At 45.9% G+C, this 25,304-nt stretch overlaps 1 protein-coding gene across 3 annotated transcripts in view; it reads right to left on the reverse strand.

The window, feature by feature from the left end:
• Window positions 1-25,304, reverse strand: part of LOC119170244 (vascular endothelial growth factor receptor 1) — an 89,493-nt gene that overhangs the window by 18,863 nt on the left and 45,326 nt on the right. For all 3 annotated transcript variants that reach the window (XM_075877780.1, XM_037421354.2, XM_075877776.1), the window contains exons 2-6: window positions 12,967-13,106; window positions 6,680-6,863; window positions 4,063-4,380; window positions 2,932-3,077; window positions 1,966-2,158 (exon numbers count right to left, since the gene is read on the reverse strand). In XM_075877780.1, coding sequence (XP_075733895.1) covers window positions 1,966-2,158; window positions 2,932-3,077; window positions 4,063-4,380; window positions 6,680-6,863; window positions 12,967-13,106 — 981 coding nt within the window. The remainder of the gene's footprint in view (window positions 1-1,965; window positions 2,159-2,931; window positions 3,078-4,062; window positions 4,381-6,679; window positions 6,864-12,966; window positions 13,107-25,304) is intronic.

Genomic DNA, 25,304 nt, shown 5'->3' on the forward strand with positions numbered 1-25,304 from the left:
CTGTTATTTCCCCTCCACATGCCCCCCCCCCAACACATGTATAAGGTAGCCAACCGAGATAGAGCTTGATTAATCTCAATGCATTTCTCTTCATTTCTCTCTCTTTCTCGGTGTGTTAGTTTTCAACGATTCTGAGATGATTTCAAGTGGATTCAATGTCAACGGCAATGGGCTATTATTTGGAATGTTTATAGCGATTGCCAAGACTGTATAAAACTGAGTTTTGAGCTACGTTTGGAAATTTGCACGCATCTACGCTACAGTTAACTCTCATACCGTGTTACACAATAAATCACGTTCAGCGTGCCCAAATACTAGGCTGCAAATGTACTTTCCATTTACGTAATTGCTGACGCTGTTCATACAGAAATACCCTCTCAAGAAATTGTCAAAGGGCTCACGCACTCAACTGCTAGAGTGCCGAAATTCACGTGTGAGCGTATATATTACACGTTGAACCTATATCGAACCCTTTCAATTGCTTCTTATGACCTCGTACGAGCACCAATACCAAACCGGTTGAGCGCGTACAAACGTACACATTATGAAATATATTGCTAAAGCAGCAAGGAGGCGTGACTGCGCTTAAGTCATGTGAAAAGGTATAAAAAAAGTTAAACAAGAAAACAAATTAAAAATGAAGAAAACTTTGACACTGAACCCACGCGGCCCCCAGCGAATATACGCATATACAATAACGAGCAAACGCCGACTCCTGGTCAAAGGTCACGCGGGGCGTCTTTGGGGCGATAGCGATCGCCGTCGCGGAGTGCATTAATCATGCTATCTGACGTCAAGGTGTCGCAAGACTACGGGCTAAGTGCGACCACCAGCTTTTTCAGAAAGCTTGATGGGAGGGCCATTCCTGAAATCTGCTCCGCTTGAAAGCTGTGTCCTTCGTGAATAGAATATGGCGATGAACGATCCCACTTGAAAAGCTGGTGAAACCACGGCAAGTGTGACTTTCTCAACTCTCAGCTTCTTTTTTTTTCTTTTCTTAAGTTGACGGACATTTATACCCCTTACGAACCATAACAATGATTTCCAACGCTTACTAAAAGGTGGCCGAGGTGATATAAGAGTAAAGCGCACTTTGAATTTTTAAACGTTGATGTAATCAAGCATTTGCAATAACTTTGAATGAATGAGCATCTTATTCTCGTCTGGACACATGCGTAAGATAAGTTTAGGCAAAGGTGTACAAGGCTCGTCTTCGTAGGCCTGTCTGCCTGTCTGTTTTGGGGTGCGCTGCAGTCACGTTTGCAAAGAAATACCATTTAGCCCGTACGCACACCTTGTTTCTGTCTATAAGGACCGTACGCCGTTAGTACTTATCATGTAGTATATTTTGGCACGTCTGCGCTAGACATTTGCAAATTTTCGTAACCAGAACAACAACAGGACCAAAATGTAACGGAGAAGTTGTGCAGAAAAATGATACAAGGGTAGTGGACCTTCATTTGATATCTGTCAGTTCCCAAACATAAGTTTACAGTGCTCTGAGTGATCCGTGGTATTTGTAACTGCCACTTAGATGTGAAAGGTCTTGTGTGTCTATAAAAAAGCCTGACTTTATTTAAAGAAATCGAAAACACAGAATTGTAACTCGGCGCATAGCCTTTATAATTTTGTCAACGCTTACCCCTTTTAGTATAAAAAACTCCATGCTCAAGCGACATATAAACCATCGTTAGTTGCGCAACTAAACAGGGCACACGAGCTTGCTAATGTTTAAAGGTGTGAGTCTTCCCTCAATAAAATCAGTTGTTAGTATGCGCCTTTACTTGTCTGTTCCTTCTCATGTGTCCTGTTAGTTGCGCAACTCACGACGGTTTCTATATAAAAACACCAATTCGCCCAACAGTCAACTCTTTAAACGTTCACGCTTAAGTGCAGCGCAACAAAACTGTAGGAACGTCAAGAACTTTAGGGCTCAAAGCGCCGAGAGGGTCTTGACTCTCTTACCGTAGACGGAGACAAAGACCGAGTGATTGTGCGTCTTTCCACCATGATCCTTGCAAGAGCACGTGTAAAGCCCTTCGTCGCTCCTCTGCACGTCACGAACGGTCAGCTGTGACGTCACCACGGACAGCATGAAGTGATCTTGCCCAAACGGCTTGTCGTTCCGGATGGGCTTGGTGACTTCGATGCGGGAGCTCTGGAAAAAGGAGATGCAATGTGCTGGGTTGTGCGGACGAGAAATCAAGACGTGCGCTTGTTTTTAATAATGACATCGGAGCTGTTCTCAGTCGAGGATTCAATGTGCGGGGGCCGTCGTAGGTCGGAAACGGGTATGTGCCACTACTCACAACTCCGACAATTCACGACTACACCCACCCCTACTAGCTGACTGAACGAAAATATTTCATTACGCACGCATCAAACATCTCATTCAATTATTGTAATGACCTGTTCATCGTGTCTGTCATATAGCAATGCCCTCCCATACAAACATTTGTATGTGTCATATTTAGAGGATGACCTCGAGAGCGCCCAGGCGTAAGGCTAGATAGAAATGCTCAAAGTGCTTCAAGTTTGCAAAGAGATGTTCCGAATTAATACACTACGAAAGGGTCGCGAGGCCGACAATTGCTCCAAATCTGTAACTCTTCTCGGTATTCGCAATAGTTAAATTACTTAACTAAGGCTATTAAACAGTGTTGTGCAAATGATGACGCGGACACATAGGAAGAGACCGGTGTGCTACTTAGAACTGATTTACTGACAGGAGAGAATGTGCGTATTTATAAGTGTATTTGTATGCGTATGCATGATACGAAGAAAGTGAAACACGTATATCTTTTCCAGCCAGTAAATAACTTGCAAGTAGCGCACCGTTTATCTTGGTTGCTCCTTGTGTCCGTGTCGTCCTTTGCGTAATGCTATTTCACGTAGCCTGACTGAGCCGCCTAAACAGCTACCAGAACTTACGTTCTTGTTGGGGTAGTCCCAGGTCATGATGAACATGATGCCCGCTTCGACGGTGACGGTGCAGTTGAGGGTGAACGAGTCATTCAGCACAGGATGAAAGTTGTTCTCCTTCGAGATCAACACGTTGGGGGCTATGTCCACCGGTGCTGCAATTTGTTTAGTGTACAAAGGGAGGGAACAGAAAGGGAGAGAACGATTCGTACGCTGTTTTTCCTTCGGAGGCCATGCTTTCGATCGCACAGAAAACTTTATTATTAGAGAGCGTGCTACTTTTTGCAGCCTGTCTCACTCACCAGAGGCATGCTTAAATTAAATTTATGTTTACATGATTTGGACTCACTAAACTTGTTACAAACCAAGCATTTCGACAGTGTGGGCCATCTCTACAAACATTAGTTCTACATTGCCTGTCATCCTAATTGACCTTGCATGCAGCGAAATTTCTCGCGTGATTGTAGGATGATGAACTCAGTGCAGCACTCTACCAGGGCACGTCCCCTGGCCAAGAGCCAGAAAACTCGGACTCAGATATTTTGATTTCTACCTCTTCCTTTCCCCACGCGCAGTAGCCCGTCAGCGACTTCTATATGCCGGCCACACCTCTGCCTTTCAATAAAAAGTTTGTCGCTTTCTCTGATTGATATGTGGGGTTTAACATCGCAAAACAACCATATGATTATGAGAGGCACCGTAGTGGAGGGCTCCGGGGGTTTAGACCACCCGGGGATCTTTAACGTGCACCCAAATCTGAGCACATGGGCCTACATCATTTGCGCCTCCACCGGAAATGCAGCCGCCGCAGCTGGGATTCGATCCCGCGACCTGCGGGTCAGCAGCTGAGTACCTTAGCCACTAGACCACCGCGGCACGGAAACTTTCTCTCTCTGGCTCTCATGTTCACACTCTCGGAAAGGAGCGTACGTAAATGCCCCCCCCCCCCCAATACCTCTATTTCTTTCTGTCATTTCATTCTGTGCTCTCATCTTCTAGTGTGACTACCACTTTGGATTCAGTAGCTCTTTCTAGACAGTCACAGTATAGTAGGTAGTAATTTTTTATTTACCTCATCTTTATACGCATTTCCTAATATAAACAGTTAAGATACAACACGTAACAGCATGCTACACTCACGCAGGTAGACGAAAACGACGGCCATGGTCGAGTCGTTGTAGACGCGTCCCGGCACCGATCCGTTGCAGATGAAGTGACCGGAGTAGTAGCTGTGCGGGTAGTAGATGACGAAGCCCCGCATCGGGTCGAACTCGACATCGTGCGGTGCCAGCATCACCTCCTCCATCTCGTCCTCGCCCAGTCCATCATCTTTCCAGAGCTGGACGCGAGCGCCCGAGTGCGTGGGCAGGCATGGCACCACCGACATCTCGCCGTGGCGTACCGTCACAAACACCAGCTGGTCCATCTGTTTCTCCGGCTGGAACAGGTAGTAGTCATCTGCGAACAGTAAGGATACGAAATGCGTTTAAAGGGACAATAAACAAAGCAGCATTTTTGTAAAATGCATAGCAGCTCTTTGACTAGCCTGTGTAACGCTGTCCCGTACGTCCACACAAAGCCCCTTGCCGCAGATGTTGGAGCGGTGCCAAATAGGTCAAGTAGCAGCTGCGCGTTGACCTCACTCTCTCCTTCACCCGAAGTAGCTGCCGGCCCCTAAGTCCACTCACAACATCCTTCTCTCTCGATTCACCCTTTCCACCACCCACAACGCTCGACCACACGTCGAGTGGAAACACTATAATAAACAGTTTTAGTTGCACGTCCGTAGCAGCCGTACGGACGCGGCCTGTCACTGAAAATAGCTATCAGGCTGCGTCCGTATGCCTGATACGGACGCGCAACTAAATCTGTCCAGTCTTTAGGCTCATTTATCTAAGATGGAACTTACACGAGACCCAACCCACCTCCCGTGTCCTTGCGCTTGAAACAAACGTTTACCCTAGTAAGCAGTACACCGAGTTTCCTTTCAAACCTTTACTTCAGCACCCGCATCAACGCCTGTTTCAACCGAATCAACGCCATGAGCACCGCTGCTGCTTCGCATCCCATCAAGGTTAACTTAAGGGAGATGGTTCATAATCTTTTCTCATATAAAAGAAATAAAAATTTACGATTCCAATATCACCACTATCACGGTAGGCAGACGCTCGGGAACCAAAAAAAAGCAAAAAAAATTGCAGGTGGCAATGTCATTTTGAAATTTTTGCGCCAAAGGTTGTGACATCATAGACTTTGACGTCACCTACTACGTTTTACGTCTTTTGTAAACAGTAAAAACGAGCACATGCCCCTGTGAGGGGCCATAAAGTTAACATAGCAAGTTTCAAGAAATTTCCTTCAGTCAATGTTGTAAAAATACGAAAAATACACTTGCAACTTGTGGCGTCTCGTGCGGCGATTTCGTCACACGGAATTTAAAAATGAATCGTTAAACTTACTTGTATCCTCTATCAACAAAGCTGTGATAGTGAAATTAACAATATTAGAGTTCTAAGAGCGAAACTTGAGGCTCAGGCGATTTATTGTTGCGCTTTAGTGCCCCTGTAAGACGTTTGACATTGTTCCTAACTCAGCGATCAAGCCACATTGAAAGATGAAACTCAGCGATCAAGCCACATTGAAAGATGAAATATATTTTTTAACAATTTCAGCCCAAGATGAACCCTTCTGGCTTATGCGCGTGGTGTCGGCTTTACCAAGTTATGTGAAACAGCTCTTTTGGCAATGCGTTAGTGCTAAAAACAAACCTGGAGTCTTACAAAGTGGATTCTGCTTAAATTGAGGATGACGCAGAGAGCAATGGAAAGGAAAATGGTAGGTGTAACCTTGAGAGACAAGAAAAGAGCAGAGTGGATCAGCGAACAAACCGGGGTTAAGGATATTCTAGTTGAAATCAAGAAGAGGAAATGGACAATGGGCCGGGCATGTAGCGCGTAGACAGGATAACCACTGGTCATTAAGGGTAACTAACTGGATTCCCAGAGAAGGCAAGCGGGTTAGGGGGAGAAAGGAGGTTAGGTGGGCAGATGAGATTGAGAAGTCTGCGGGTGTAAAATGGCAGCAGCAAGCACAGGATTGAGTTGACTGGCGGAACATGGGCGAGGCCTTTGTCCTGCAGTGGACGTAGTCAGTCTGATGATGATAATGACGAAGACGATGATGATGATGATAGTGATGACGACGATGATGATAGCGCTAAAAAGACAAGTTGTTCTTACGATTACAAGTCCATCATGACCATTGCGTTTTCCTAGTAACATGAGGTACTGTTGCCACTGGTCAAGTTACAACAACTGCTATGAACAGTGACCATTCAGTTACAACGCTGCTGAAAACTAAGCTGTTTTTGCCCATAGCACGATGTGTACCATCTGCGTAAGGTGGTGCAACTTGATGAAGCAGGAAGCACACGAAGCTGCGATACGCCCTTGTGCGCGTGGTCTCCTGCATATTGAAAGCAATCTTGTTTTTGTTTATACGATTGCATATAACGGTAAAAGCGTCAAACACCTTGTGTTGCATCAGCCTTCGACTTGGTAAACGTCGTGTGGCATTAAGAACACTATACACCCTTATAGGCCCGAAAATACGCAGCTGGTGCTCTCTGAGCATCCAAAAGCTCGTGCTGGAGTGGCATAAAAACACCTATGTACTCCATGAACGCAAAACATTCTGCAAGTATCTTAAAGCAAAAGGCGGCCAGTGCGCGGATGCAGAACGCGATAAAAGCACCCACCATTGACGAAGACGTATACTGACGTAGCATTTCCCGAGTTGGTGAGATCTGTGGTCCCGTTGTAGTAACAGATGTATCGACCCAGGTCCATGACGTCAGTGGTGTTGAGCTCGAAAACACTCTTGAACGGCCGAATGCCGTTCACCTCTTCATCATAGATGGATGAGCGGAGAGACACGTTGTCCTGAAAAACATAAACGAAAAGGATGGAACTAGAGTTGGCTCGAGCAATACGTATATTGCATGACGAATGCGCGATAGATAACAACGCGTTATTTTGTATATTTGTGCGTTTTTATTAGTGCGCAAGCACGATGTGAGTTTTGAAGGAACAAGCAATATAGGCACATATGCATACAGGCGTCACACATTTAATTCGTATTGGCAAAACAACCATTGTGCCATGGCTTTCTAATAATTCTTGCCATTTAGTTCGGAAGAAGTATGTGTGCTAGTGTTTTTTTTTCATTGACGCTTATTTGTTGAAGATAACTGAGAATTTAGAAGTCATTATATTGATAACTCACTGCTAATAAACCGCAAACTATACTCGAAGGTGGAGCTGTTGCGGATTTTAACTGCATTCTGGAGACACAATTTCTAAAAAGGCACAGATTATTTCATGGATTTGCACACGCAAGGGTTATTATTTCGTTTACTGCCATTCTCCAGCGTGTTCTTCTCTAGCATTGTTTTTGGTAGCCCAGCTCTTGTGGAAGCCTAATTAAATAGACTGCATATATAGTTCATTGACCCTTATAGCGCACCAACTTTAAAAAAAAATAGCGCACCAAGGGAGAACACCGTGACGTAACCTTAGTTTCACAGTTTTTCAGGACAGCGTAAACACGAGATCTGCGTATGCACAGTGCAATAAATCTGCAAACACCCGTCGCAGCGTGCAGTATCCGCTGTATACAGAGTTATCGACCTTGGTATAAGCTCTGTATCAATGCTTTGATGCGTCGAACGAACTACAAGACAACGCCAGGGATTTTAATGCGTATTTGTTGGGTCTCGACGAATCTGCCCCATCAGCACCGTAAAAGCCTTGTCTCGACCACCGAGCAAGGTTATGTACACTTTCCCTGCCTGGAAGCCCAGAGTTTCAGTCAGAGATAAAACGCAGTCACTGATTTGTCAGCCGCGGGATATTGTGGTAGCATGCTGTGAGGAAGGTTTTCAGTGAGACATCGAAGCCGAAGGCCATCGTCGAGCCACTCTACGGGCTCAGTGAGTCGGAAATGTAAGATTACGAACGCAAGTAAACAGTACGCGCAGGTCTTTGAATTCGGGACAATCTGAACATTGAGGAACTCGCAAAAGCTAACATGGAAATGCATAGTTATCCATGCAGGGGCATAGCCACAATTGTTTTTTCAGAAGGAAGAAGGGAAAGATTTCTGCCACATTTGCTTGTACGAGCGTTTCTGCTATGCGTGTATGATGTAATACGCAGAATTAAAAAAAAAATCGGGTGGTTTAAACGCTCCCTTTCCCGCCACTATTTCATTCCATAAGAACTAAAATGATACTTGATTCGTTTGAAGAAAAGAAGTGCACAATTAAGGGCTCGTTACCTTTGTTGGACACAATATTGATGAGATTCAACAGACAGCGGTATTCAAAGGTCGCCGGTTCAGTCTCTGTCCACTGCAAGTTATCTTTCCGCCCACTTTTCTTTCTTCACATTTACATTGAAATTACCTCTAATCACATCCTCTATATTTTCTTGCACATGATTGCCTTTCAGATCGCCCTTGATTAGTTTGTCATTCATACAAGGGTTTACAAGATGTGTCTGGGAATATTCGTTTTAAGCATACCAAGTGGTTTTGCAGACGTCATTCAAGGCTGGTGGACACAAGTGGTGGAGACAAGGCCGGTTGAGGCAACGCTAATACCTGTGGACACAACTGAACTCCACCATAACAATGCAATTTTGCTATTTTTGTTTATCATAAGTTGCATCTCATTTCGTCCCACACTATACCTCCATAGCGCCACCGAAGTTCTGGAAGGCAACGAGACGAAGGTTTTCTTGGGTTCAGCACAACGCGCCACTCGAGATAACTGCGCTAAGGCATGAATACGCCGAAAAATTATCAATTTATTATGACGCTATCACGCGCTTAGTCTAAGGGGAAACTATATATAAGTGTTGCTATGTTTGATAAAGTTCTTATTTCATTTCACCAGAGCTGAATATCGCGGCACGGCCGCGAAATGCACGGGGTACTCCACGTATGTTTCTAAGTTACCACTCTGTTGTTTCAACGGTCTCAGACGCAATTAGCGTAAGCTCCTCCCGAATGGGCAAAGCTTGTTGACGGCTGAATAAGTGAGGTGCTCGAGCGATAAGAGCAGGGTCATACGAGCAGAGAAACAGTTCCTGCTAGACACTATGTATGGTATGCAGGCCCGATGGCATTGCTCCCTTGAACCCAAACCAACACCACATGCAATGACGCGACGTGGTTGGTGAACCAAACGAGATATACACGCGTTTACAGACGGAGCACTACTAACACGACCATGGGAACGACTACGTAGGAGCATGAGCATAATGTTTCGGACACGAAAACCCGCCTCAGTATAGTTTAGCAGTATAGTTCTGCACTAAGCTGAAGGTGGCGGTTTCAGTTCCCAGGCACGGTGGCCTCATCACACGATGCAAGTGAAACACAACAAGCGTCAATGTGCCTAAATTTAGGCGAATGCATGCTTAAGAACCCAGGTGGTCACAGTTAAACGGGGAGTCTTCGATTGTGGCGTGCCCATATTGTTACGCTTCGGAAACTAAGCAACGTAACGACTGCATGGTTTCGGCGTGAAAATCCCCAGGATCTCTGTAGCTCGAATTTCATGAGTGGCTTAACTGTGAGATCCACAAAGTTTCTGCAGTGCATTATTCCGATTGGTATGAAAGTATACAAGCTCGTTATTCTTTGTTCTGCCGTTGTGAACGTTCCCTCACCGCACAGGCTGAGATGAGATTTTATATGTATGAGTAAGCATGTCAGCTGCGTTTATTACGCCCTTAATTGTCATTTTTCATTATTCAGTCACCTTCACTGGCTCTGTCTGACATTTATATATGGCTAGAATAATATCTTACGAATACTGTAGCAAGTAAGGACAAATGCAGAGTGCCGATGGCTCATCTTTGCTCTGAATAAGGGCGCGCACTAAGACAAGGTCACTAGAACAGGAAATTATCAGTGCGCACCCTTATTCAGTTAAAAGATGAACCAATACTAACTAACCCAATTATCCGTGCTCCTAATGGCGCTTCTTGTGCGCTTTCTTGCACGTTCTATCTCTCTCTCACTGGTGTGTGTGTGTGTGTGTGTGTGTGTGTGTGTGTGCGTGCGTGCGTGCGTGCGTGCGTGCGTGTAAGGCAGATATAGTGAAGGCAAGGCAACAACTAAAAACAGCCCGCGGTCGCGACGAACCGCACAACAGAGATAACCTCACGAAAACAATAGCCGATCATAGAGCCTTCGTCACGACTAGTCGTCAACTGGCGCTATCTACAATGAGTGCGTCGACAGTAAACAGTCGGAATGAGTTCACGTCCTACGTGCCTCATGTGACCGTTCATTTGATTCTGCTTCGCTGAGACTGGGGCCGTATGTACCACGCCGTGTGTTTCTCGTAACGTAATAGTAAGCAGTTTTAGTTTCACGCACGTAAAGACTTCACATACGCAAGCGTGAAAAGTCCACGTATACGTTATGTGGCCACCATCTGAAACACTTACACGTATACTTGAAGCACGGTGAGAGCTACCACGTAGCTCCATCTATTAGGAATCATGAGCACTGCCGTAGAAAACTCTCGACACGCTATCTTGTTATTGCGCTCGACACGCTATCTTGTGCGAGTACCTGCGCGAAGCTGTCTCCAAGCGCAAGAAACGCACGCGAAGAATCAGATAACGGCCGCACGCACCAGTGTGCTGCCGCAACGTTCTGCGCATGCGCAATGCTTACACGTAGAAGCTCTACGTACGCAAATTCTCTACGTACGTGAAACTAAAGATGTGTAGTTATTAGCAAGAGGAAACACCCTTACATGTTATTGTGTGTGAAATTAAGGTGAAGAAGAAATAGAAATCTTGAAAAAAAGCCAGGAGTGTAGGTCGAGCTGAACCCTCTCGGCTATATATAGAAGGGAGAAAGGGGGTAGAAAACTCAAAGATTATTATAGGATAAATGTTCCCGACATACAAAACGTTAATGCAATGAATCGTTCATGATTGAGTTAATCAGGAAAGCAACAAAAGATACAGAACGCGCGACAGATAAACAGTGGCGTTCCAGTTTAGTGTGGTCAATGACGTGGGAGAGAAAAAAAAATTGGCAGATCCCACGCACAGTGGGAATCAATGATATGCGAAGCATGAATGACAAATGCTGATATGTCACATTAAAAGCAGCTCAACGTTACGAAGTAGAGGTAAATGATGCCGCACATGACTTCCATGTCATGATTATCATGTTTGGATGTGTCGTTTACCTTCGTCATCTATTCACATCACGTGATACCAAATTTAGTATATGTGGAGCTAGCGAAATGGCCGCGAGCGTGCTATGAGCGTGGTATGTTGTCATGCTCTTACATGGAACGCGTGTCAGGATTATCACATTTGCACCAGTCATATGTTTCATCATCGACTGACGTCACGTAACACCAAATTCGGTATATGTGTAGATAGCAAAACGGCCGCGAGCGTATCATGAAGGGCCCAATATACTCCAATGTAGCGTTGACGGGCGCCCACGATGGGCACAGCGACGGTATGTTAGCAAAACGCGAGCACTCTACAGTCTAACCCCAGGCGCGACCAGCGTCCGTCGTCGTGGCCTGACGGCAACTGGCGTAAAACGCGACATGCTGCATTTCGTGCCGATGCCATAGAGCAACATTACTCTATGCCGATGCGTTACCCAGACAACACTGCGTCTCCCTCTTTTCGTGACGGAGGGACGCCGGACGCGCTGAAACGCGCATGCGTTAAAGCAACACAGCACGGCGCGCGCCTGCGAGTATATGGCAGGACCGGCGCCTGGCGTGGCAACGCCTGCGTGACGCGACGAAATGAACGCCGGTGAGCACGCGCACCGCGTCATGTCGAAATGTATTGGCACCTTCACTGTGGCATGTAGTCATGTTCTCACATGACACACATCTCATGTTTATCATGTTTGCACCAGTCACATGCCTTCGTCATCCATTGGCGTCACGTAATACCAGATTTGACATACGTGAAGCTAGCGAAACGGCCACGAGCGCATCATGAGTGTGGCATGTAGTCATGTTGTTACATGACACGCATGTCGTGATTATCATGTTTGGATGTTTAATTTACCTATGTCGCCCGTTCGCGTCGCGCTAAACCGAGTTTGGTACATGCGAACCTAGCGAAGCGGCCGCGAGCGCGTCATGAGCGTAGCATGTAGTCATGTTGTTACATGACACGCATCTCATGTTTATCATGTTTGCACCAGTATCATACCTTCGTCATCCATTCATGTCCCGTAATACCGAATTTCATATAAGTAAAGCTAGCTAAACGGCTGCTAGCGCATCATGAGCGTGGCATGTAGTCATGTTACATGACATGCATCTCATGATTATCATGTTTGCACCAGTCACATACCCTCGTCATTCATTCACGTACCGTAATACCAAATTTGGTATATGTGACGCAAGCGAAACGGCCGCGAGCGCATCATGAGTGTGGCATGTAGTCATGTTGTTACATGACACGCATGTCATTATTTTCATGTAAGGGTCTGTGACTTGTGTTCTCCATGCAATCATGTCATACCATACCAGTTTTGCAACATGCCTTGTGAACTGAATTACCGCAAGAGCTGCCGGACCGTGAAGTGTAATACATACGTGTCATGGTTTTCATGTTATGACTAGTCAAATATGTTCTTCATACAGTCATGTAATGCCATACCAAGTTTGGTATTGATACCGTTATCTAAACGGCCAGGAGAGCTAAAAGTCGTAGGTGGCTAGATAGATAGATAGATAGATAGATAGATAGATAGATAGATAGATAGATAGATAGATAGATAGATAGATAGATAGATAGATAGATAGATAGATAGATAGATAGATAGATAGATAGATAGATAGATAGATAGATAGATTCAAAGTCGCCGAAGTTCGCTAAGAAATGCTTCGCATTTAAAACTCTGTGGAAGCATAAAAGTAGACGAAGCAATAAGAAAATATGAGGCTTTTTGATCTTTTCTGGACAGACTTACCCCGAGCGGTGGGAGGGACCAGGCCAGCGGATACCTTCCGTAGCATGTTATGCGCAGGGTGCTGTTAGCAGGAATGTCGATGTAGGCAGTGTCGATGTCCAGCTTTGGCGGCAGGAACCGGGAGACTCCGGACGTCGCACCTGTGTATCATGCAAACACGTTCTTTAGGACGATGAGTCTCGCGATAACCACGTCTTATAAATGTGAAACTAACAAGTTAAACTGCAGTGCACTATCTGTCCCGTTCTTTGAGCTGTTAGGCCACGACACTTTGTACTAGTGAATGAGTGTGAGCATGTGCTTGCGTGCGTACGACATCTTGCATCTACATCGTACACAAACCAAGCTGCTTGATAACGTTGGCTGGCTGTTTTTCCCCACTCAACAACTTTCCTTAGAACGATATTGTTTGTCGACGGTGTCTGTCTCTTCTGTCCACGACCTCTTGAACGAACCGCTTGTGCTTCGGTTCGAAAAGGCGTCGTGGGGCTTATTTTAGGGGCAAAGCGTTTCCGAAGCGAAGAGGCCTGTAGACTCTACTTAGAATAATATAGCGCGGACGTCTCGTTGCATGCAGGTCAGTGCACGCCTGTTAATCTTTGCATGAAGGCACCTAGCTTTCTCGAGGGCAATACAATTTGCACGATAGCGTGGGCGCCCCACACTGCCCATTCGCTCGCTGCGCGAGACGCGCGTGCACCCGTTATTACTGCATGTGTCGGCAGTACCATGCAGCGCGTGGAAGCCGCAGCACGCGTTAGCACTTCAGCAGTGCGATTCGCGGCGCGATTCGCGCGGGTGTCCCAAAATGTTGTACTTGGCGACTTGCGCCCACCAATAGTAACAATCAGCGGTTCGAGAAGCCGAGCACTGGCCAATCGTAAATACTCTTTCACGCAAAACTGACTCAGGGTATACGGCCGATGTAGTTTGACACCTGTAGCCTACGCGACGCTGCACAAAATTAAGCGAGGCAAGGCATCGCCGGACGTCACCTCTCCTTGCCTTCTTGAGACGAAGCAAATTATTGCTCGAGGATCGTTTCGGGAGGCAATGCGACTGGCTTGGTCATAACATAGGGACTGGAGCCCTCGGCGACGCGCAGTATTCTTCGGCGATTGGCTGTAAAGACCAATCGTGGAAGTCGGAATCGGCCCCTCCCGCCTCTGAGACTCCCCCGCCAGCCATTTCACGATGGCTCGCATGCCCCTTTCTCTTCGCGTCATTTGAGGGCAAAATAATTTACTTCCAGAACGTTAGCCTCGTTTCCGTGAGGCGCGGTACGATGCCGTCTATTCATTGAGCCAGGATGACATTTCACTCGGAAAGCTCAGCTTCGGTGAAAACGACTACGAACCACGAGATTACGGGAGAGAATTCGTGGTATACTCAAAAATACCACGCCATAGAAACAAAACTCGGCGAATCATAGTGTTTTCGGGCACAGAGCGACGCAGTGGAAAAAAAAAAAAAAAACACGGGATCCCACACGCGTTATTGAAAAATACGCGCGGTGACAGCTCTGCATGCCAGCGGAGCTATCTTAGGCAGTCCTCTTCCTGGAGATTTTCTATTGCTTTCTCCTCGTCCACAGCGCACGACTTCGAGCATATGGAACCTTCCACTTGTTCTTTTTTTTTTATCAGTGCCCGAAATAGCCATTCGAAACAACCAGGCTATGTTATCCAAAGCTCAACATTCTCTTACTGCTTTCTGCCTCTCCCGCCAGTGCAGATTTTTTTATTTATTTACTTATTTTTGCAGCGATGCGAATGAAGACTTGTTTCTTGAGTCGGTGCCAGCTGCGCCTCAATTTCTAGGATGACATTTATCAGCGGCAACGTTGCTCTTCCTAGTGCGTCTTTTCTGACCAAGGCTTGCATCTAGAGGCGTAATACAAGCGAGAGGACTTGTGACCGCGCGGTGATTAAGTAGAAATTAGCAAGTAGACATCACTTCCTCGTCGTTCTCAGTGGCTGTTCAGCTACTGCGACTTCAGTGTAGCCGAGAAATGGGGCGAAGTATACCTTCCTTATAACACCTTATCAGTAATGCATGTTGCTGGCGCAGATGAAACACGTTACTTAATCTTTGAAAGTTCTACGTCCCCTTATAGGTAGACAACGTTCTCTCTTTTTGTCAACAGACACAGAAATACGTGTCTAAAGGCCTGCAGTTGGCGATTCTGTGTCGAAGCGAACGGCAACGCCGTGCTTGCAAAAACGCTGATGACGTTCCGCAGAGTGGCAACTCTCGCAGAAACGCTATTATCAAAAAAAGCTTTGCACCAAATTCACATATAGGTTTCCCTTCGTAAGTGCCCTTTCCCATTGTTAATATGCCCCTGATGGTGATATTACCAGCATCCGTATTGGCTAATTTTTTTGTTCATTACGAGCTACTCTAGCGTAAGAAGTAGTTTTTATGAATAATACTGTTTTGTGCTCCTCGCTCAGCTCATGTAACGTGGGGAAGTTGAGGGAGCTTTCTATCTATCTATCTATCTATCTATCTATCTATCTATCTATCTATCTATCTATCTATCTATCTATCTATCTATCTATCTATCTATCTATCTATCTATCTATCTATCTATCTATCTATCTATCTATCTATCTATCTATCTATCTATCTATCTATCTATCTATCTATCTATCTATCTATCTATCTATCTATCTATCTATCTATCTATCTATCTATCTATCTATCTATCTATCTATCTATCTATCTATCTATCTATCTATCTATCTGTCTGTCTGTCTGTCTGTCTGTCTGTCTGTCTGTCTGTCTGTCTGTCTGTCTGTCTGTCTGTCTGTCTGTCTGTCTTTGTTTCTTTCTTTATTTCTTTCTTTTTATGTCTGCCCATCTTAAAAACGCGACCCTGTCCCCGTAGGACGATATCTCAACGTTTCACATTCACAAGAATAAACAATTTTTCCCTTCGCAGCACTGCCCTAGCCTTTCAAACACACAACCAAGCGAAAAGTCATCTGTTTTAATGCCTAAATCTGCAGCACTCGACGTCACCACAAGTGCCAGCAATATATTAGATAAGGCAATGCTCTATTACCCGTTATCACTGTCTCCTTCATATTCTCTCGTAATTTTATTGAACACTTATTGTCAATTAGCCGCAAGCTGCAGGCACTGCTGATATCAGCAAACGTTTATAAACAGTGCGTTTGTGAGTGCGCGTCATTTGTCGCGCCATTCAGCACCTGGTTATCAATTCGCAGCTGTCGCACGCTTCACATTGTTGCGCCATGCAGGGCCTTTATATAATGTTTTACTTGGCGCAAGCCTGATTTGGAGGCTATGATGCTACCTTTACTCTTGTATCTTTTTTTCTGCACGCTTGTTTGTTTTTTTTTTTTTTGGCTCGCGCTCTGCTTTCTCTTTTCTCCCGTGTGAAAGGCAGCAAACCAGAAGTTTTGATTTGATAGATTTGTGGGATTTAACGTCCCAAAACTACCGTATGATTATGAGAGACGCCGTAGTGGAGGGCTCCGGAAATTTCGACCACCTGGGGTTCTTTAACGTGCACCCAAATCTGAGCACACGGTCCTACAACATTTCTGCCTCCATCGGAAATGCAGCCGCTGCAGCCGAGATTCCATCCCGCGACCTGCGGGTCAGCAGCCGAGTACCTTAGCCACTAGACCACCGCGGCGGGCAAAACCATAAGTTTTAATCACCGTTAACCACTCTACCTCTCTCTCATTTGCTCTTTCTATGTACAGAGTACAAAAGTACAGAAGAACGCCTGCATAGATGTACAGACATTACCTCTCTACCTCCGTGCCACTCCTTTTTGAGAGAGAGGTACAGTTGAGGCAAGAAATCATTTTAGTGCCCATTACTGTCATTTGCAGCATGCAAAAACGTTCAGTGAAGACAATGATAACCGTTTGTGGTACATAAAGCAAATCAAGCATCGCACTTAGCTGGATGTGCCACTGCCACCTCGTTAAAATTCGCGCCAACAAACGTAATCGTTTACAAGGTTAGCACGAGCGATTGGACTCGCCCGTAGAAGTACTTTTTGAAGTTGTTTGTGCCAATGGTGTCATCTCATACTTCAGCGCTCTAAGCAGATGACCCTGCTAACATTTCCTGACTCTAGCATAGGTAAACATCTCTCCCCATTTTTGTATCCCAGGGCATCTTGCTATTTTCTTTGACCGTACCATGAGCGTCCAATGAACAGCCACGATACAAATTTCTTCGTACATAACCTGATGCTGCTCATCTCTGCTCCGCCCATCGCGACGTTGTCTCGCATTAGAAGCCGAGCGTTTATCTGCCTCGAGGCCCCTTTCTCGTCATGCCGCCCTAATCAAGCCGAGTGCGCGCGTCAGCTGCGGTGGCGGGCGACCAAGACGCTGCTGTTGCAACGAGTTGTTCGCTGCTGCAGCCAGCCGACCAGACAGTCGTGCGAGCGGGCAAAGGCTGTTTCCCTCCCCTCTCTTTCTCTCAACCCTTTCGCGAGCCTGTGGCAAGAAGCGTTCCTGCCGAGGACGACGGCCAAGGCGCTATCGGTGGTCGTCAGCTGGCAACGAGAGAGGAAATCCCCGCCGCGCACATCCGCAGGGAAGCCGGTGGTCCGCGCCGCGAGGCGCCCAGAGACAGCTAGCGGCACGGCCGTGGGTGTAACAAACACCGTGGCTGTAAGCACACACAATTTGTCGCACACTTTGATCCTTCAACCAAGAAGTGTTTGTCGTATTGACATGCGGTTTCTTCTTATTGCCTGTTTTTCCTCCATAATTTACAATAACTGTTCAGACTGTCCATTCGCCCCGCCGCGGTGGTCTAGTGGCTAAGGTACCCGGCTGCTGACCCGCAGGCCACGGGATCGAATCCCGGCTGCGGCAGCTGCATTTCCGATGGAGGCGAAAATGCTGTAGAGCCGTGTGCTCAGATTTGGGCGCACGTTAAAGACCCCCAGGTGTTTTAAATTTCCGGAGCCCTCCACTTCGGCGTCTCTCATACTCATATAGTGGTTTCGGGACGTTAAACCTCACATATCTATCAGACAGTCCATTCATCGCCTATGGCACCTGATGAAGGGCCACGTACCCTATTATTTTTTTTCTAACCTATCTTTCTACCTTTTTTACGCCTACTTTCTTCCCCCTGCATTACAGCGAATAGGCGAATATACGCTGGCCAATCGTTTGGCTTTCACTACCCTTTCTCTCTCTCTATGAATACGTTTCAACAACGTTACCGAAGTACAGAGTGGTGACGCATGGCAACGAACACAACATTTACACTCAGTACAAGAGGTTACGTAAAGCAACTGTGCAGTTTAAATACTGCCCACGGTCAGCGATTTTAGTGTAACTATACTATTATGCGTGGTAGAACTACACTCTGCATTTACTATGGCTCCGTCAAGTCGTTCCGGATCCGAGTTTCCGAACAGCTATAATTATCCGTTTTGTCATATGCGTGCTGGAGCTGAAGAAAGGAAAGAGTTCTGCGAAGAAAAATAGCGGGCTATAGTTTATCGAAAAGACTGGGTACTGCCCATAAGTATGTTATAAATATGTATCGCGTAGTTTTGAACAGGACTCCAAGAAGCATAGGGGCACAGTCCCGCGATGAAATTCTCTATCAAAGCTACGTTTTTAAGCTGGTGAGCACGATTTTTGTTTGCCATTGGATGGTCAAGGGCGTCTTTTTAATGCAAACAAGTTTCGTTGTTTGTCGAGTGGGTGGCGTTGCATCACACGTTCGGTTAGAATGTGCCCTTTGGAGTTAGGAATAAAAGCCCTTGCAGTTTGAGCATCTGAAGCAGGACTCACAAAGCTCCTCATTCATAATTGTCATTTTTTATTGGCTCGTCGCATTCGAAAATACGAGATGTCTCCGGCACTAGGATTCATTAAATTTAGATTACGAACATTTTAGCCTACAAGAGTTTCATGAGTGACCCAAAGCCTCATGTTCGCAAGAAATCTGTCAAATTGAACGTGTAAAATGTAAGAAATATGTATTGATAATCATACCACGACGTTTGAGCTTTCCTAAGCTTTCTTGTGACCCTCGGCGGGCAGAAAAAAAAAGGACAAATGTACAAAATAAATTTGGCAGGCGCACAATTGAAGGGCTACAATACTGCACATGGCTTCCCTAACGAAGCTGTCCTCCTGATGTGCCATTTAGAAGCCCACCAAGCGCAGTTTAGCAACTAGCACATCTAACTAGACGCACCAAAACTGTCGCTCCTAAAGATTGCAACAGCTCGGCTGCTCCGACGCCTCTGACGCAAGCGCAATGTCGCAGAGACCGCTTTAGTGCGTGCGGAGAAGTCAAGGATGGCCTCATCGAAACCGGTATTGCCACGACGACCAAATGCACAGCGTCGGCCTCTTGTTCATGATCGGTGCCAATATAAACCCATTATTATCGAGCTGAACGGGACCGGACTCTCCCCACTCGAGGAAAGACACAATATCAGTGCCTGAATGGAACACCCCGGAGGGCGCTCTCGCAGATACTGCCAGGTCCTTGGCAGCGCCGGAGTGGAAACATCCAACAGAACGGCGCGTCTCGAAAGCGTAGCGACGAGCATGAATCACTCGTGAATCCCGATCGTAAAAACGGATGAAGAGCCATACTTTGCAGAGCTTTCCGGAAAGTAGGTTTATTCCTTCGAATCGATGTAAAATTGAATGTCTCTGATGCGCATTTGAAACAACTTGGTTCGAGTTGAAGTGGAAAACACACCACCTTACACCAATCTAATCAACGAAATGGAGGAGCGTATCGACAGGAGAAGCAATTTTTGGTTCTTGCACTGCATGAATGATCTCTTCTCGCAGTTATCAAATGCGTCCTGAGTACAAAACAAAGAGAAGAATGTTACACCGCGCTCTCTTACTTTACTCGCGAGCATAAAAGACATTGTAGGCTCGTGAGCAAATACTGTAACCTAAGCGCAGTGCAACATATCCTACCGACATCTACGGCATGAGACATCGCCCGCAACATTTATGTTCGCGCATTTTACCTCGGCTCATCCTAGCACAAGACAAGACGAAAGTTATGATGTACTCATGATGGAGCAGAGATTTTCTCACAAACACATGTTATGAAAACGTCAGGAAGATGAAAAAAGTCGCAGGTGTGTTCGTTCGACAAGGGTCACGTGTGAGCTGAGGTCTCGGAATAAAGATGGTCGGAACGAAAATTGCCAGGTCGTGTACACGAAGATTCATGAAGTTACATGAAGGTCATTTACACGAAAAAGTCACAGCTTTGCCACAAAGGCAAAGCAATGAACGCGATAGCAACATATTGGAAGGTCACGCGAAGAATGGCAAGCAGATCGAAATATGCCCCGCGTTTCTCACGCACAAATGACGCACGAAACGTACTCACAGGTACAGATGGACGCGAATAATCGTCTCAGTTGTTACTTCGCTGTGTCTGAAAAGCGCGCCCTTTTCGCAAAAGGAGGCTGTGCAACGATTGCAGTGACATTTGTGCGCCCGGTAACTACAACAGAATCGTTCCGGCGAAATCCAAAAGCTAGCCAAGACGTACGATTCTCCCCATGGCAAGATAAAGGCACTTAATCGAGCGTACATCCCCTTATTATTTGCGCGGGCCAAAATACACGTGAGATATGAGAGCCGCCGCGCGCTCACTGCGCCATCTTGCAGATAACGCTGAAAACACGATAAGCCCCCCCCCCACCCCGAGATGCCCGCCAACAACGGTTGAGTGGTATATATAAATAGCCTGCCGTTTAAGCGATGACGGAGGTATATCTCGGTGGCTTAGTGGTTAACGCCTGGTATTCACGACGCAGAGGTCCTACGTTCGATTCCGCACGCTGGATCCTTTTTTTCTGAGATTTTTTTTTCTTTTTTACGCTTTCATATTGATTGATTGATATGTGGGGTTTAACGTCCCAAAACCACCATATGATTATGAGAGACACCGTAGTGGAAGGCTCCGGAAATTTCGACCACCTGTGGTTCTTTAACGTGCACCCAAATCTGAGCACACGGGCCTACAACATTTCCGCCTCCATCGGAAATGCAGCCGCCGCAGCCGGAATTTGAACCCGCGACCTGCGGGTCAGCAGCCGAGTACCTTAGCCACTAGAAACTTTCATATTCATAAATACGTATACATATACATACGGTGCATGACATCGACGCTGATGCTGGCGGCAAAATCCAGCCGGGAGTGTCCATAAATTTGTTATCACAATAAAAATGAAGTTGAAACTTCACGCATAGCTGACGTCTGCTTGTCAGGCCAGCGTAAACGATATAGTCGGTCAGGCTGAGTGAGTTAGGGTCGAGCAGTGGCAACTCGCCTGCACGACTGACCTTTCCTCACGCTGGCTTGTATGACGAAGCCTTTGTAAATAAAGTCCTGTTGCATCGGCATTTCACATTAAGCCAGAAAAATGATGCCACATTAAACTTCGACCCTTCTGAGTCAACTCACCACGCTACTGCTGAGTTACGCGAAAAGCTACAGTTTCCCCACAGAGCATTGTTGGAGGATCTAGGCGACTTCACTCAGTGCTTGCTGAGTACACTACTGCCCATTGCAACTTCGCACGTGTTTCCAAGCTGGGCTTTCCTTTCTGTGATGTTTTTACAAACTCTATAGCTTGTATGCCACTCAAACAGACAATGCGTTAATCGGCCGGGTGTTACCATCTAAACACTGACTCGTGTAAACATTAAAGGGGCCCTGCAACACTTTTTTAGCATGGTCAGAAAACGCTGCCGATCGGTAGTAATGGCTCCCGAAACCCCGCGAGCCAAATAGTGTAGCACAGCACGCGGCCTGGAATTCACAATAAATTATCAAAGTAAGCTAGAAATTGCTTTCTCTTCTCTCGACAAATCACGCAATGTGCCCAAAAATCACTCGTCAATTGCCCATCTATCAGCCATTGGCTGATTTGAACATGGCGCACTCGCTCGTCACAGAGATCGCCGCGGGAGGCCGCTACTTGTCCACGCGTGCGCACGCGATTACAATGACAAAGCCGCGCATTCGAAGAAAAAAAAAGAAAAAGTGCTCAAGGTCACAAAGAGCGCGTGAGGTTTCTCTGTGGCCCTGCCAACGTTTTTAGATCTAAAAACGTTGGGCCCTGCCATCACTTCCTGTTTAGGTTGCAGCGCTTTCGTCAGCACGAGAGAGAGAGAATGCAATTGCAGCATGCGACAAACCTTTGTAGCTCCACTCACATTGAACAGGTTCTTAAAATATTTGCGGCGTTGAATTCATGAGTCAATAAGCTCTTCCAGTGAATGAATTCTATGGTTACGTGAAAAAGTGTTTCAGGGTTCCTTTAAGGTGCTTTCTTCAGTTTCAACCACGCGTACTAGACCCCGCGACGCTGTGGCCTGTATTCACAAACCAACCTTATCCTTATATCATGTTTTCCTTGGGTTTCTGTACAATCTACGTGTGTTATAAGGCCACAAAAATGGCCCCGCCACGGTGGTCAAGTGGCTAAGGTACTCGGCTGCTGACTCGCAGGTCGTGGGATCAAATCGCAGCTGTGGCGGCTGCATTTACGATGGAGGCGGAAATGTTGTAGGCCCGTGTACTCAGATTTGGGTGCACCTTAAAGAACCCCAGGCAGTCAAAATTTCCGGAGCCCTCCACTACGGCGTCTCTCATAATCAAATAGTGGTTTTGGGACGTTAAACTCCACAGATCAATCAAGGGCGCAAAAATGTTAACAGGGAAAAATATAACTGCAAATTGGCTTGTGAATACCACCATACTATATCAAACGCACTAAAAGCCTGGAACCGATAAGGAAAACGCAAAGTAAGTATAAGGTTGGTTCGTGCGTACAGGCTATGACGTCATTGCGAATAACACGTAAATAGAGAGCGTCTTATCGGTTGTGACGTCGGGCGTATAAGTGTTAGTATAAGAATAAGAATAGTTATTGCTCCAAGCTTGCGAGTTCGAAGACACGGGTCGGATTCCTTTCTCCTGCAGTGACCCCATTTAAGGAAATACGAGACGCAAGAATAAACACTCATGCGCTTATATTCAGCGCTAAATGTTTCTGCGTGCTCAGAATGAATTCCGAACCCTCCACTTCTCGACGTGGCTCAATAATCTCGGTATCCCCTCGTATAACTACAGAACTTAGTTTTAACAAACGCTACTGTATGTAGATTCAAGTAACCGGCACACTGCTAAAGCATAATGCACGACTGAGTATGTATTGATTATTCACAGCGCCCCTATATATATAGGGGTCAAAGTTCCAGAGCTATGAGAACAAGATTTCAAAAGCGCCTACTTATGCAACATTACGACGCAGGCTAAAGTGTTGCCATGCAATGAAGAGAGTTTTCTGGTTAGTTTTATAGCGTAAATGGGACTTCGCTTGGCTGAGGCTTTTTCGCCTTACATTTACTCAGCGGATATTAGCGAGACGGAATGCGTTATTGGGCCATTAAGTTCTGCCTCTATCGTAAGCGGCGATAAAGTTTTCTAAGTAAAAGAGCCTTTCCCACTTTGCCCACATTAGCAAGGAGGAAATAACTTTCTTTGTATGCGTACGCCAGGGACATTTGCGCAGAGTACGTGGTGATGCACACTTCCTAAACTTTATATATATGCAAAGTTCTGCTAACGGTTTAAAAACTTTACGACTGCCGAAAATGCATCAACAGCGACGCACCGGAGCTTAAGGAACTAAATGTGCATCATGCAAAGAGAAAGAATATTGTCTGGTATACGGCACACTTAAAGCAATTTTGTGCGGTCAAGTCAAGTGACATCATATACCTTTCCATTGGTATGAGCCGCAAACGTTTCCTTTTTCCATAATTTACTTTAAATGTTTGGCTAAACTTAGCAAGCGGCAGGGGGTAGTGTCACAAGGTTGTACTGTAGGTCGACATTTAGCAGCCTATGGCGCTAGAAGCGCATGCCAGCTTTCCCAGCGAAAGCTATTGTGAGATCGCAGCAACCGCCGTTTTTGATGTCATAGTTGTCCGCCACATTGGTTGGTGTCTGTAACCTCTATCGCGCTAAATGAGAACAAATGAAATTAAAACAAAAAGTATTCAGGATCGAATAGGAATTGAACGTGGACCCTCTTCATGGCAGTCGAGTACTTTGCCGCAAAGATACTCCTCTGCTTAAAAATTTGCAAAAATACCGTATGAAGGCATAACGTGAGGCAAGAAATCCCATCAGCATGTGTAATATAGATTGGAAAGAGTAAAATAACAGCCAGGCATCACCCAATATGAATTATGCGACAAGAGCGCGGCTTATACTTTCCATCAACTACTAAATTCTCAGCCATAATTTTGGATCGCTGTTGTTGTTTGTTATGGGCATGGTTCATACCCAATGAAGTAGACTGACCAAGTAGAGGGCGAATTTCTCACAGTATATTCTGTAGCGTGTCATTCCTAGCAGCATCGACAAAGTGCACACAATGCCTTACAGATGTGTAGCTGGTACCTCGCTTTGCATGGTACTTCTAGTATACAGTGTATACTTCTTAAAAAATTATGATGACCTGGCGTAGTGGACACCTGGCAAGAGTACTTGCATTATTTGACCTAAAATAGCTTATAATGGGCTTTAGAAGTGTGAGTATAAAGTGTCAGTAAGCGCGGACAGAGCGCTAATTTCAACTGATCTTTAGAAATCAACCCCCTGGGTTGATAAACAACATCCCGCAGTATGTAAGTACAAGCCAAAGCATAAGTACAAGCAAGCAAGGTCACTCTTCCAGCTGTCGTTGTGACTGTGATGCGAGTTCCGCACAGCCTTGGCGTTTTCTCTCTGGTAGCGTTATTCGAGATGCTAGCCCAGTATGTGTCAAACTCTTTTAACGTACAGAAGCAGTCCTGCAAACATGCGCACCTGTGTATATTTTCAGTGGAGCTGAGCTTTTGTTTCACTAAACCGTTTTGTTGTCTGCAATAGTATACCTTGGCGAGAGTGCATCTACAACGTACCACCTCGTATTTTTTTTTCTTACTTTGGCACTATGCGATGGGAAGCAGCCGTCACCGTACGCGGAAGCCCAAGTAGATATCTGATGGAATGAGGAAGCGCCCAGCCTTTCGGCACAACAAATTACTGCGTATCGGAGGCACCGCATTTTCAGCCTGGCGAATAACTAAAAATGACGCACAAGCAGGAAAGTTACGCGATTCGTCTACTCGCATGTGGTCTGTGCAACTAAACCAGACTGTGACACACACACACACACACACACACACACACACACACACACACACACACACACACACACACACACACACACACACACACACCCGCACACACCCGCACGCGCACACACACAC

This window comes from Rhipicephalus microplus, chromosome 2 (genome assembly GCF_043290135.1).
Source record: "Rhipicephalus microplus isolate Deutch F79 chromosome 2, USDA_Rmic, whole genome shotgun sequence".
Taxonomy (NCBI): domain Eukaryota; kingdom Metazoa; phylum Arthropoda; class Arachnida; order Ixodida; family Ixodidae; genus Rhipicephalus; species Rhipicephalus microplus.